At 37.9% G+C, this 15,617-nt stretch overlaps 1 protein-coding gene across 1 annotated transcript in view; it reads left to right on the top strand.

The window, feature by feature from the left end:
• Positions 1-15,617, top strand: part of LOC121957830 (zgc:85777) — a 39,262-nt gene that overhangs the window by 22,747 nt on the left and 898 nt on the right. The window contains exons 3-8 of the mRNA XM_042506617.2: positions 7,103-7,232; positions 8,729-8,835; positions 10,494-10,661; positions 11,003-11,176; positions 11,663-11,824; positions 14,383-14,533. Coding sequence (XP_042362551.1) covers positions 7,103-7,232; positions 8,729-8,835; positions 10,494-10,661; positions 11,003-11,176; positions 11,663-11,824; positions 14,383-14,533 — 892 coding nt within the window. The remainder of the gene's footprint in view (positions 1-7,102; positions 7,233-8,728; positions 8,836-10,493; positions 10,662-11,002; positions 11,177-11,662; positions 11,825-14,382; positions 14,534-15,617) is intronic.

The raw sequence follows: 15,617 nt of genomic DNA on the forward strand, positions 1-15,617 counted from the left end.
TGGCTAGAGGTTGAAAAGCTTAGCTCAAAAGGATTAGCACTGGATAACCATCTATTTTCCGCTCTCTTTAAAACTTTAAATAAGAGCACCACTAATCCTTTTCATCAAAAACACTATTGTTGTTTGGAATGCAGTTCAGAAACTGTTAGTGACTCTCCAGGGTTATCCTGTTTTTCCCCCATTTGGGGCAATGATCGCTTTGCTCCAGCAAAAAATGATATGGGTTTTAAAGCATGGTTGAATAAAGGTATAGTGAAACTTCAAGATGTATACAAGGATTATACTCTAATGTCATTTAATGACTTAAAGGTAAAGTATGATATTCCCAAGAAAACATTTTTAAGTATTTACAACTAGAAGTTTTATTCTGGCAAACTTAAACAATTCAGTTCAACAACCTCCACTTTCCATTCTAGAAACCCATGTTACAAAAAACTGTTTTGGCAAAAGACTGATTTCTAGGTTCTATAATATGATAGTGGAAAATCATAAAGAAAACTCTGACAGTAAGAGACAGGAGTGGATACGAGACTTACAAAAAGATATAACAAGCAGTGAATGGACTAAAATATGTTTAAAAATACACACTCAAACTATCAACACTGACAAGAATGATAATTTAACTGGATAATGCGTACATACATCTCTCCTGTTTAGTTAAATAAATTTGACCTAACATACCTGATTTATGTTATAAGTGTAACAAACATCAAGGTACTTATATCACTGTTTGTGGAATTGTGAAGAGATTCAAAATTCTGGAACCCGCTTTTAAAGCATATCTCTCAAATTACTTAACATCCTGTATCTCATGTCCTAAGCTATGCATTTTAGGCATCTATCCAGATAACTGTGTTCTATCTTGTAAAGAAAGAAAATGGTTGGACCTATGTTTGCTACAGGCCAAACGTTGTATTGCACTATACTGGAAAAATGTTGGTTGCCCCTCTTTTTACTCACTGGCTAAACAACTTAACTTCAGCCCTTGCTCTTGAGAAACTGACCCTATATTATCAGAAAGAAGGCTTGAATTTATGAAATTTGGAAAATGTTTTTGGAACTTTTGAGAGCTGGAGACATGGAGGAGACAGTGGAAGAATAGGACAATGGAATAATACCTCAGGAGTGCATGATGTCACAGACATTTGAAAAGGTGTTTTGTTTTGTTTTTGTTTTTTCCTTTCCTTTATTATTATTAAATGTGGAACATTATGCCTGTCTACATAAATGTATCTTTAATATTTCCTTGGTGCATCTACATCAGACAGTACCCTGATTAATATTTATGTGGTCTGCTTAGTTTTTTTTTTTTTTTTTTTGTTTTGTTTTTTTTTTTTTTTTTTTGTGTTTTTTTTTTTTGTTTTTCTTCATTTTTGCCTCTTCTGAACTAATTGATTGTTTGTTTGTACAATGTGTGCAAATTTATTTTTATTTAATTTATTTAATTTATTTATTTATTTATTTATTTTTTTACTGCCATTTGATTGGGTGTTATGGTTGTGGATGTTGTTGAGTGTTGCTGTATTGCAAAAACAATAAATATATGTTCATAAAAAAAAAAAAAAACAAGAATAAAAGTCACTCATGATTTAAGTTGTGGTCAGAATTTGCCTGAAGGGATAGGTAGATCAAAATGTTTCCCGCCAAGGAGCATTTGGCATGACTTTTTACAGCTGAATTCACTTTCCGTTCATTATGTCTCTGTTAGACAGCCATGCATTACAAAGAAATGTTCCTACTGCGATGATGGGCGCTGGTGTCACAGCAACATCCCACAACAGCTGTCTGCTACAATATATCCCATTTCCAGATGTGTACCCAGCTGTGTCGCTGCTGGGGTGGAGGAGGGAGCGGGAAAATGCTGTATGTTGCAGGACCACAAAGTCGTCGTGGTTTTGATGTTTAATTCTGAATAAATGAAGAGATTTGTTTGACGATCAACAGCTGAGAACTAAAGCTTCACAGTTATTCAGTTATCACCACAGTAATAGATTCATTTCTTTCAATGTACTCGCCACTTCTCATCTCCTTTGTCTTGCCATCATAACTTCAATGTGGTAAAAACAGCGGTAGTTGCTACTTTGACAATTGATGCTAAAAGAAGAAATCTGTGAACAATATTGTTGGACACTAAGCTCCATGAAAAGGCTCGCACCACAGGTCTGTAGGTCAATGAAGAGGGAGGGCGAGGGAATTAAAATGTGCTGATTACACAAGTCTTTAGCATTAGTTGGCAGGATTAGAGAGGAGGAGCGGCCCAGCGGAAGACTGTGAAGACACGCTGTATTATCAGGCGATAGATTATCTGGGTTGAGTATATAGAAACAACTGTCAGGGTTGTCATGTGTCAGTATGCATTTAAAACTGACCCTTTTGTACTTGCAGCAAAGTATGCAGTCACTGATTTTAGTTATAGAAACTTCTAATGTAAAAGCCTCGTCTCTTTTAATAGAATGACATTTTAGACAACAAATCTATGAACAAACATGGTTCTGTGTGACTGTTGCTCAGTTACCACACTGTGGAGTCTGGCCCCTTCTGATAATTTTTGTTGCATTTGGCTTAACATTTGTATTAATATTAGGAATAACCAAAGTTGCCATGGTTTTATATGTATTCAGGAAAGTGCCTTTTGCTGCAGTGTTGTTGACTAATGAGGCAGACGCCCAAAGATTTCTGCACTGGGTTAATTGATTTAGAGGCTTAGATTATAGGAATGGGAGAGGGGATTTAGGAGTCTGTTTGATGGAAAAGTGACTCATGAAGTGGAATGAGAGATGAACACTAAACAACATTGTACAAAAAAGCATCTGTAAATGTGGTGAGATTTATCTATTTATCTTATTCCCTCTTTTTTCAAGTTACGGACAATAAATTACAGAAAATTTGTGAAAGGGTAAAACTGCATGGAAACAAATTCAGTCATCTTGATTCATAATTACAGCTATGATATAATTCTGAAAATATTGTTATTTAATGAAATACAACTCAAAAATTCTCAGTTTAAGATTAAATCATTTAAATTGTTATGGTTTTAATATCTCAGTAGACATGTAAAAATGCCATTTTGTACAAGTCATGATGCAAAATAAACCTTAGAGTGTACAAAAGAAAAACAGAGGGAGATGGAATGAAACAGAAATAATACAGAAAGAAGACAGAATTTCTACAGTTAAGAAAATCTAATGCTGAAGGGAAATGGCTGTCTTACTGCAAAGTAAAGCAGTAACAATATTCTAAATATAGTGTACACTTTACCTGCATCCTACCAACATATTAGACATATAAAGACCACCGATTGGAGTCCTTGGGAACCTACAAATAAACTACTTTTAGAAACAACTATTACAGCAAAACATTCACTTATTTCCTCTCTAAACAGTATGTATATGTCGTTTATGCTTACTGTGTAGAACAAAAAACATATATACTTTTCTTTAATACAAATTGCAGCTTTATCCCAAGTACAATCCACATTAGAACTTAAAAGTGTGTTTACCATCCTTTGAGTCTGGTATCCTTTAGTTTTCAGTAATTTCAAGTTAACATGATTTTTGTTATATTTATAGGCAAAAAAAAAAATAGATAAATAGACAAATCTTTGCATAGTTTTTCAAAAGTAATCTCATAGGATTTCATCTTGAAAATGGGTTGTTTGAAAGAAAAAAGGATTCTGAAATCGGATAAGATTGTGTAATCCAATCGTGGTTTTGATCTGGATCAGACCATCAGTTTGTGTTGTTCAAACTTTTTAGTAGGATTAGGATCTGGATTATCCTGATCCCAGGAGAAGCGTTGATTCTGTATGAATATTTTGTACTTGATGGGTTTAACTGTTGCAGTGATAAAGTAGACATTAGACTACCTGTTAAGCTTTTCAGTAATGTAAATTAATAAAACAAAATAAAGTACTTTATCCCAATAAAATATTCCCCCCAAAAGCTGTCAATGTTAACGATGTAAGTTATTTAGTTATTTAAAGTTACAGTAAGAGAGATCTCTGTTTCGTTCTCTTTGGTGGCACCTATGGCACTAAGCAGTCATTTTAGAGTGTATGATGGCAGACTAAGTCTTGAAACTAGGCTGGTGATTTTATTTACTGGTATATCAGACATCCAGTTCCTAATACTGCAAATGCAAGGGCTTTCATCAGTGGGCCATAGGCTCAATTACCAATTTGTTACCTCATTTAATGCTGAATAGTTACTTAATAGACATTAATTGAAATGAAATTGCTTGATTAAATTACAGTGTTTAACTTTTATTTATCACTTTATATCAAAGTGATTTCTCACAATTGCATCCCCCATGCTGTTTTCTGTCTCTTAAAAAAAGCACTTAAAGTGACCCCACATTTGTTATTCTTCTTGCTTTTTACAGAGCCAGAAGCTGGCATTGAGATATATATTTCCATTTAGAGCACTGGTGATCTGGATTTGTTAACCTTGAAAAGTTTGTCTGGATCAGGATAATCTGATCCAATTTTTCTTCTAAAAACAGGTACAAAAGTAAGATGGATTAGTTGATCCTGGGTAGCAAAACATGGGATTTCCAAATCCAGATCATCTTGAACCAGATTAAATTTTTTAAGCAATCAGCCTGTGGTGTCTGCGAGTTCCCCCAGTCAGTAGGAAAAGGGTTAAACTGATATTATTTTTTAAGATGCCTTTAAAATATGTTTTAGTTGTTGCACCCATATAGTACATTTCTTTGCTTCCATGCCTGAACTTCTATCTGTTTCTCAAAACTCGGTATACGCTGACCGCCATCTACTATAGATAATACACAGACTATGGATAAAGTACCTCAAGTAACGCCACTTCAAAAAACCTGATCTACCTTTTTTAAATATGGGAAAATGTAGCACTGGGAGCGCCATTATGAATTCATGCCAGGCAACAAAGTTAATAACACTCTTGTTTACACAAGAACACTCACTTTCCACTCTTTTTCCATGTCCAGGGAAAGGCATTATTACCTTCAAAACACGAGAACAGGAAGTTTTCCTAAGGCAGCCATGTTGAGGGAGAAGACAGGGATGACCCTTGGCTCCCCGCCTGTTTTCCTCTGCTCTGAGAGCGAGGTATCCGCTGTTCACACCATGGCAATGGCCTCTTGTCTCCTGCCTGACAGATAGAACCTGGCAGCCTCCGCAGTTTTCCCTTTAGCTGAATATTTTTGCCGCTAATGTTTACATGAATAACCTTTTGGAGAGACTTGTGTGTCCAGGCAGTTTCCTTTCTACTGAAGTAATGCAATGATGCAGGCACTTCAGTGGCTTCTTTTTTGTTAAAAACATCATTAAGCTCGCGACTGATTCATCCCATGTTGTCATCCTCCAGGGAAAAGTGGTTTTGTCACCGCGTTACTGAGTAAATAGAACGGAAAACGTTGTTACTCTCGTCAACATTGCCCATGTGTGCTTGAGCTGCACCTTCAAATTCTCTCAATCTTTGTCCAGCAATATGGAGCTCCAGATCCCACACTGTTGAACATCTGGTGTTCAGAAGAAACACATGTGCATAGGATTGACATTTGTGACAGAATTTTGTTTGTTTTTCTTCTGCTTGCTTGTTTAACCAGATGGCCTGCTGTGTTGCTTAAAGCGGGATAAACCTCGATGCTTCCCTTCGTCCACATTACCCACCGCAGGGTTTCCAGTGCTCGCAGACTTATCACTGCACAGCTGCACCTGCTTCCTCTTATTTTTGGCTGCCCCACTCCCTTGTTTGCTTGTTCCACTATATCTTCCCTTTTCACTGTCCCCATTTATTTCTTCTTCTCCTCGTCTCTCTTTGACAGGCTGCCAGACTGCGCTTTCCATTATTCGATAACTAGTCTGACAGGTGATATTGAACCACTTTGCTGGAGTTACAGGCCTACATGTGGTAAATTTGCTGATAATTATTCATTGTCAGTCAGTGCTAGCATCCATCATCCAGCGGCTGGCATTCTGCATTTAGTCATGGGAAAACGGAGCCCTAAGCATTTCACAAATGCTCAGTCTTGTTACTTTTGGCTGATCGGACGTTATCATCAAGAGATTTGTCCTAAATGAATAACTGTCAGGTTACATTTGCTCGGCCAGCAAAAGATGATGATGCCAGTTTTTTTGTACTGCAGAAGGACTATTCATTTTCATATTGTTTTATTTTGAAAGGATCTGACTGTGTGTAACACAAACGACTTTAGGAGAAATGCAAGATAAAAGCGAGCGCATTAGCTGGCTAATTCCATGAGTAGCAGACAGAAAATTGGCCTTTAGCATTAAGTGTATTTGCATAAAAAACAGCCTTTTCATTTCATCATAGATGCTGCAACTGATGATGAAAGGCAAAAGAAAAGAAAAGTAAAAAAGACTGCTCTTTATGAGGATAACTGACACAAAGTGGTGTTTTAAATATGGTTCATGATACACTGTTCAACTCCATTAAGGACCTGAGGTCTTTGTAAATGCCGCCACTGCCAGAATTGAGGAAAAAGACATCCATTTTTGACTTTTTTAGTAAATGGGTGAAAATGAAGTTTGATATACTAAGCAGTCAGGATGAGATGACACTGAGATGACAGTGACCCTTATCTGCATCATGCAGCTGATCTCCCAGCAGTGCTTTTTACACATAATTACAGATAGCGCAATTAATGATAACATCCTGTAATTAATTTGAGTGCATGCTTCGGTGCCAAAAGATCAGTTCAGAGCATTGTGTACGTACACCAGTGTGTACAGAAACATGTTAGGCAGTGATTTTATCACAGAGACAACAGGAAAGATTGATGGGACACAGGGAAGGTGGAGGGAAGGGGGGTGCAAAGGGTAATTTAAGGTGACTAATGTACTGAAGGTATATATATATATATATATATATATATATATATATATATATATATATATATATATATATATATATATATATATATATATATATATATATATATATATCCAAAGAGATGTCATTTAGTCGTTCTTCACTTCTCTTTTATCTGAGTTGTAAAAGTCAACATATATTATCAAATGTGCATAAATAGGGAAAATGTAAACATAAGAATCGACATACTGTACAATAAACTGTCAAACTGTGTGTTTTTATGTTGTGTGCAGAGTATGGAGGTTTGGGTCTTGACTTCAGCTACAGTGTAGCAGTTTCAGAGGAGCTGGGCAACATCCGGTGTGGAGGTATCCCCATGGCCATCGGTGTACAGACTGACATGGCTACTCCTGCTCTGGCCAGGTACAATCTCACAAACTTTATGACAGAGCATGAATTTGCTGCTTTGTAATTATGCTGCCTTTTCTTATCAGAAGTACAACTAATCAGTGACTCAGGCATCAAAGTCTGCTTTGTGGTTTTTGTTTTTTCATCACCACTAGAGCCATTTGTGTCAGAGCTGGAGTACATTTTCAAACATTCGTCCTACATGGGTGTGTTTCATTTTGAGGTGATAAGAGCTTGCTTGTATTGCTACCCATGGCAACAACTGGCACCCTGTTTAGCCTGCAGATAATTAGACTGTGTTTGACGTATGAGTTTTTAAAACCAAACCTTGTCCAAACAATGGAAAGGGCACCTTTATTTTTTTCATAATTTGGTCCAGCTTTGCAGACACTGCTTTTTTCACCCATCTTTTCTGAGTTTTGTGTTTATTTTCATGTATTTTTATTGTGCAACAGTTATAACATATTTTATACTGGTACAAATGCTAAAACCAAATCCTTTCCAATGCTGTCTCTACTGGTTACACAGACCAAAGGTAAATATATACAGTTCTACAAGGAGTCCTCAATTTTGGCTATCAACAAGTCAAGAAAATTATATATACCAGAGATGTTTTACAGTGAATCAGTGAATTCTTTACTGGTTCTGCACCATCTGCTCAGCTGTGATGTCTCTCTGCCAGCACAGTGGCTGCAGAGTATTACAAACAATCGCCACTGAAGCTCACTGCTGCACAAACTAAAGATTATCTCAAGATCTTTTTACTGCGCCAAGAATATTAGCCCCCTTTGATAAGTTAGTCAGATGACAGTACATGATCAGTTACAGGACTTGACACTTGGCATTACGTGTGTGTGTGTGTGTGTGTGTGTGTGTGTGTGTGTGTGTGTGTGTGTGTGTGTGTGTGTGTGTGTGTGTGTGTGTGTGCGCGCGCACTCAATTTGTCTTAAATTTCATTCGAAAAGGGATCCTAAAACACCCTTTATCAAAGTTACACTCCCTTAAAGATTTGCTTGTGAATATATTAGGCAATTGTTTCTCTCACCCATTCCTTGGCTTGTTGTGTGATATCCTGTGATGAAACAGCTGCTGGTGACAAGACAGAATTCAGTGGAAAAGACAGTTGGCAGACTCGAGCTCTATTAGGGGAACTACACTAGTTTTCAACAAGGTCTAAGTGCTAAAAAAGCAGCAAAAAGGGATACCATGAGAGCTTCAGAATAAGACTCCCTCCTCCTGGAACTTTAATTGCCTCAAATGCGGCAGTGTGATTTTAAAGTGCACAGTCTGCTCTGCTCTGTCTTGCCACAGTTGCAGAGTACAGTTAAAGAGTTTCACACAGCTTTTATTGGGCAGTTGCCCAACAATCATGTTTGTGTTAGATATACAAAGTATTGTCATTTGGATCGTAGTTTAGAGGAAATCAAGCAATGCTTAATGTCAAAGAGTAATTGCTAATATATTTTATTTGCTAATATATTTTATTTCTTCACATTTCTGTGTGTCTGCAGATTTGGCTCAGATGAGCTAAAGAAAGAGTTTCTCCTTCCAACCATCATGGGAGACAAAGTGGCCTGCCTCGGTGTTAGTGAAGTCGGAGCCGGCTCTGATGTCTCAAGTACGTCTCTCCTTCATCGTCTTCTAGTCATCTATTATCTTATAATTTCCTTTGTAGCTCCTGAAGGACCATCTTGAATTAACTCGTGCTGCAGATATGATTGAGGAGCCAGAAATACAGCAATCTAATAATCAATTTGACACTTAAATTCTCTCAGGAGAGAAGGCATGCTAAATGCAACATAATGCATAGAGGCCTAAATTCACCGTCATCAGATATCACAATTTTTAGACAATCTACAGCGCGTGGTCTGAAGTGCATGGTGCAAGTACATTTAGGGCATGTCCAACTCCACTTTTTCCAGTGAAACTTTTGAAACCAGTAACATCAGTTTCTCGTGTTGCATTCACATGCCTTTCACAAGCCTTTAACCTTTGAAACCTGAGCAAATTGGTGTGATTTCTTTTGAAAATATGGCTAAAAAGGCAACGAGCAACTTGGCAACAGATGTCCCCCAAATTGCCAAAATGTATGAAAAGCTGATAAAAAAAATGAACTGATTTTTTAAGACAGAAAAAAGGATTTTTTAAAAAATGTATATAATTACATATTTAAAGTTGATCACATTTACATTTTTAGAACCTTTTTCAAGCAATTTCCTTTTTTTTGCTTTTTGTTTGTTTACCATTTTGTTTTTTGTGTGCAAATTTTGAATTAATTTTTTGGGGACTTTTTTGCTAATTCCTTGCTAATTTTGGGTAATCCCATGTTTTTGAAAGAGGTAAAAGCCAATTTACTCAGGTTTCAAAAAGTTCAGCGGCACATAATCTGGGTGCAAAGCAAGGTTCAAGGGCTAAAGGGGTTGTAACATGAATTCAACTAATCACACTGTCATCTCTCACTCTCTTTTAAAGCCGGGTGCACAAGCATGTGGTGTATTACTTTACATGGTGGTTTCGTAAAATTGGAGAAGTGAGTGTTTTTCTGCTCAGAGTAATGTGTTAAGAGCAGTAATGTCACTGCAGCAAATATTGTGGCAGCAAATTAAGAACTGTCATAATAAGCTTGACAAAACTAAACTTTTAGCTTCTGAAATAATGAATGAAGTTAGCTGATCCTCATGTGTAAATAAACAGCATCTCTATGGGGAGTCAGACCGCAGCTCTGTCACAGAATGTCAATAATATTTCCTCATTAATGATGCATTATTTTACCCACTTGCAACCCATTCACATGTCCTTCTGTGTGCGACAAAGAGTGTATGGGCGTTGTGAACTTCCTAATGTAATTACATTTAACTATCTGAATAATGTGCCCTTTCAACAGCAAAAAAAATACTGGGCTTTTGTTAGCCAATGACGCATTGCTTTCTGCTGCCTCAAAATAACAATACACCAATAATGCAACCGGATGGCACAGATGGGCATTTGCTCCCTATACAACATGGAAGCTGGTCCTGAAAATGACAACTGCATCAGTCTGAAGCAAGCAATGACAGTTGTGCTGTGCTGTGTGCCACTTTGTGCCGGGTGTGATAAGGCCCTTAGCATTATATACCAGCTTTAGACTCTTAGTAATATCTTCTTTTAAGGGCCAAAATAGTATTTCTTGGATTATTCAACCACTGAAACTTTTCTTTTAACCTCCTGTCCTGAAGCTCATCTTCCCAATTTTCCCTCTCTCCATCCATTTACACACTCCACTACACATTGATTCAGGTATCATGACCAAGGCAGTGAAGAAAGGGGATGAATATGTGATCAACGGGGGAAAGATGTGGACCACAAACGGTACCCAGGCCGACTGGATTTGTCTTCTTGCCAACACCAGTGACGGGCCTCCACACAGGAACAAATCTCTCCTCTGTGTGCCCATGAACCTGCCAGGTAGGAGTCAGTTAGTTATTCTGTGGGATGATTTTCCTGTAAAAGCAGAAGGCCTTTTTTTGGACAAAAACATATGAACCAAAAATGAGTCTTTGTAATTGACATTTATCACCTGGGATTCAAGTACATCTAAAAACAGCCCACAATTTTAAGAGTCTGTGTTTTTCAGATCTATTAAAACAGATGATTTACTGCAATATTCCCACGATTTGCCTGAGCAAATTACCCTAAAAACACCCTCTACATAACGTCTGTTTCCGTTCTATCAGGATTTGTTATCAGTGTGCCTCTGCCAAGATGCATGGTGACGTTTATTTTTTTTCCTGCCCTTCTCATTGTAGGAGTACATATCGCCCGCAAGATTGATAAACTCGGCATGTGGTCATCGGACACAGCTCAAGTGTTCTTTGATGACGTTCGTGTACCATGCAAGAACATTATCGGTCAGGAAGGCATGGGCTTCACCTATCAGATGCTTCAGTTCCAGGAAGAGAGGCTCTGGGCAGTGGCCAACGGTGAGTGAGCTTTTCTTACAGATCCTCATCTCTCCCTGTCCGCCAGCCGTATCCAGCAATCAGACGTCATCTTTTCTGGTCTCTTTACTTTATTACTCAATCCTTCACTCTCACTCATCCGCTTCCTACTGATCTTACTGCAAATTGCTCAGTTTGCATTGTGGGATAATTTCCGTTTCAGTTTTCAAGAATTAGGGAGTATAGGTCACATAGTTCTAGCCATTAATCCTCTGAAAAGTAGTTGTTTGTTTTTTGGTTTTGAATTACAAGCTTGCAGTAGTGTTTGCTTTGGTATAACTTCTTAGAAACTATTAGAAGTGAAACTTTGCATACCGAATCTGACACATCTGGTCTGGGTTGTGCTTATCATATCATGAATCAGAGACCCAAAATCACAAGCACTCACAGATATGCATGCAGTGCAGTTGGAAGCAGTAATAGTATTAACAAGGTCACATCTCTATTTCTGTGTCTTAACTCCCTCAGTCGTGACCAGTATGGAAAACATCATTCAGGAAACCATCCAGTACACACGGCAGAGGAAGATCTTCAAGCAGCCTATCCTCTTCCACCAGGCGGTTCACTTCAGGTTGGCTGAGCTGCAGACAGAGGTGGAGTTACTCCGCTCCCTCCTCCACCGCGCCACAGGTGGGGTCGCTTTGTAAACAGACACGACATAACAAGAATTAAGGTTATTGTTAGCTTGGTAATGTTGGCTGCATCTAAATGTTCTGTTCCTCTTTTAGCCCGCTTTACACATACACCGTCCACGTGTCTGCGAGAATCCGCTTTGGTCCGTGTAATATAAATGTCGTCAACCACCCATGTCTGCGCAAATCCCCATTTTTGGCCAAAATTTTTGACCTCGTGGACTGTATAGCAAGTACCCCAATAGTTACAAAACATTATTTTATCTCAAACTCCAGTCCCCGGTACTATTCTCAGTAAGCGGTCAAACATTAAAATTTTCTCTCATTGCGTTTTAATTATTGTTCAGCCAAAAACCACAAACACAGAAGCTTTTCTTGATGTCATGTCCTAATGAGCGCTTCTTCTTTTTCTTCTTCTTGATCCTTATGGTGGTACGCAAAACAACATCATGGTGTATTACTACCATCAACTGAAATGGAGTGTGAATCAATGCACGCATGGAACGTCAGACAGACACGGACCCTCAGTTATAGTATGAACAGAACCGTGCGTGTCCCGGCAACCGGTACACAGCTGTCTATGAAAGCAGAACATGAAAAGTATGTCCAAGCCTGAAATGTCCTCCATGTTTTAGCAGGGAGGCACACAGAAAGAGAATACCAACAATTAAAATAACAGCACTTAGGTTATTTGTGCGAATGTGTGTCTTTGTGGCTTTTTATCTGTGGCAGTTATTTCAGTTATTTCTCAAACATCTGTCTCTACTTGCCAGTCCATCAGTACACTTTTGACTAGTAGTATTAAGGCTCTTTATTGGTCGATATGGCGTTCATTTTCAACATATAATTTTCTCTGCAACATCCACCTTTTCCAGATTAATTTTCCCTTTTCCATAAAACAAGGTAGATTCAGTTATTTCATCCACAGATATTTCATATCCAAAGTACCCTTGAAATCCAGGTCAGGATTAAGAACATACGTGCTTGGATTTTAATGTGCAGTATTTTAGGAAAATCATACCAGATGACTGCAGGCAGCTGTCCTCAAGACACCTCATATCATAGATAAGGCCTCAGTAACAAAGGCCTTAGCTGACTTCGCTCTGTAAGAATGATGTGAATGCCAAACTAGCCTTGAGTGGGTAATTTGCCCGTGTGTAATGCAGCAGGTTGGTTTAAAAGATTGAGGGCATAGTGTAGACTGGAGAAGAATGTGGTAGCTTACTATAAGTAGTGATAAGTTGACCGTGAACAAGGATATGGTTGGCTGGCTATAGACAGAGCAGTAATTATTAGCGTAAGCACTGAAACTGCCTCCTACTAGATTTCTAAAGCAATAAGAATTTCATGGACGAGTTGCCTGAAACTTATGTTTTGGCTTTTGGAGTTACATTCTGTCCTACTTAGAGTTTTTGAATTTTTTAGGGTTTAGGATTTTTTTTAAAAGACATATTTCATAGGCATTGGAGAGCTATTAAAATTGCCTTTCCTTTCTTCTATTAGTTAATTGTTATTGTGTTGATGTGTATCTTTTTGCTCAAAGAACATTTATAGGCAGGGTTCCTGCAGATCCTTAAAAAGTCTTAAAAGGCATTTCATTCATTAATCTTAAAATAAGGCCTTAATTGTTGTTCTTGACATAGGAAGAAGGATATTGTCAGTAGTTTTTTTTTTTTCATAACATGCGTTGTAAAATCTTAGAAGAATTGGTAATATCCGCTAATCAATTCATTTACAAAATGCCTCTCACATTAATGTCACACGGAGAAGGCAACAACACTCATGCATTAGCTACATCCAGCTAAATGACAAATTAACAAGCTTTTTGTTTTCCACTCTAGAAGTTTTAGTAGATCATCTAACTTTTTACTTGAAAAAAGTCTTAGGTTTAATTCCGAGAGGAATCTTCAGCTGTAGGAACCTTGTATGGAGTAATCAGGTATCTTGCTGAAGGACACTTTTATGTGAACCAAAGGATCCGAGGGTTCAAACCATGAATGACAGCCTTGCTCCACCAAACTACTGTTGTTTTTGTGCATACTGGCAGAACTTCAAACCCCACAGACTTGGCCACCTGAAAAGCTGGCAAACACCCAGCTCCTCCAAAAAACATCCCCAGTGCTTTACACGGCAGTGTTTACGATATGAATATGTGGGTGCATCTGGCGGGCGGGTGTTCGAGGTCTTGTGATTTTCTCGTTGTGTTTGTAACAGCTACAGTGGCAAGCAGCTTTGAATGAAATCGTGTAGCTGCTCTGATTCACTTGCCCAGAAACAGATCAAAGCTTTTGCATCTGTTTGGCACAGGTAGATAAAGACAGACACACAAACAAACATCTTTACACACTGAAACAGGAAAAATCATGCAGCTCAATGTCCCCCTGGAGGGTACCTACAATAGAGGCATTGATGAGCCAACAGCGACTCCGAAACTGAACCACATTTGTTTGTTGTCTTTGTTTTCCCTTCTACATTCTTTACAATTCATTTTTATCCACCTGGACATTTTCACTTGCCCATTCTTGTGTCACTATTACTGTCCTTTCTTTTCTGCAGCATTGTACATTAAAGGCAACGATGTCACCTATCTGGCATCCATGGCGAAATTAAAGGGAGGCCGCCTGGCCAGGGAAGTGGGCGACACCTGTCTCCAGTATTGGGGAGGAATGGGCTTCACCAGTGATGTGCTGGTCAGCAGATTTTACAGGTAAAACTGGTAACTGAAATATACAGGGTTCCCACGGTCATGATATTATCCCTTTAACACCTGGTTGGACATCAGTTTTCTTGTGCTGTATTCAGACACCTTTCACTTGCATTTACATCTCTAAAACATGAGAACATTAGTTTGATTTCTTTTAAAAACATGAAAAAACATAATGAGCAACTTGACAAGAAGTATCCGAAAAACTGCATAAATAAGTAAAGGGTGACAAGGAAATGATCTGAAAATGAGCTGGAGGGAATTTCTACATTGATATTATCAAAAAACAAGGAAAAAATGACCACTCTAAATTATATATTTAAAATTATGCTACAAAAGAAAGAAAACAAATCATATTTCTTTTCTTTTTGTTTGTTTCTTTCCTATTCTTTTTGCTCTTTTTTGTGTGTGCTTATTTTCAGGCAATTTTCTTGTAACTTTTTACTTATTTCTTGCAAATTTTTGGGCCGTTTCTTGTTCAGATGCTGATTGCCCTCTTCCCATGTTTTTGACAGAAATCAAGCCAATTTGTTTAGGTTTCAAAGGGTTAAACATCAGATTTTCCAGGACTGGAAAAGACATAGGATTAGTAAAAGTTATTGGACATTTTAGAGGTCACAGGATTATAAAATATTTCTTTTAGGTCTTCCATGAACATACATCTGTTTCTACGTCTTCATGTTTTCCCTGCGCTCTGCCCTCCGCCCTTTTCTGGTTAGCTGGAAATATGTTTGAATTAAGTATGAATCTAATATATATATGAAAATGCCACGCAAGTAGGACAAGAATTTTGTCCATGAAAATGTGTGGGAACCCTGAATATATGTTTTTTTGTTGAGTGATCTGGTTTCATATCACTTTTTCTGGCGTCTTCATCACAGTGATTTCTAACATGCAACACCATGATGGTGAATTATCTTCACCCCTGTGCACTTTTTTTTTTATCTAATCCAAAAAACAAATAACATCTAACTGCAAAACCAGGACTTAGCAGCACCGGTCACTAACACCAGTTGCTAGCCAACAATGGTTATCTTTGGCTGCCAGTATGTGCTTTTTGTGAGGGTAAAACATTTCTATGGTAACC

The sequence above is a fragment of the Plectropomus leopardus genome, chromosome 17 (genome assembly GCF_026936395.1).
Source record: "Plectropomus leopardus strain MGB_pleo_1.0 chromosome 17, ASM2693639v1, whole genome shotgun sequence".
NCBI classification, from domain to species: Eukaryota; Metazoa; Chordata; class Actinopteri; order Perciformes; family Serranidae; genus Plectropomus; species Plectropomus leopardus.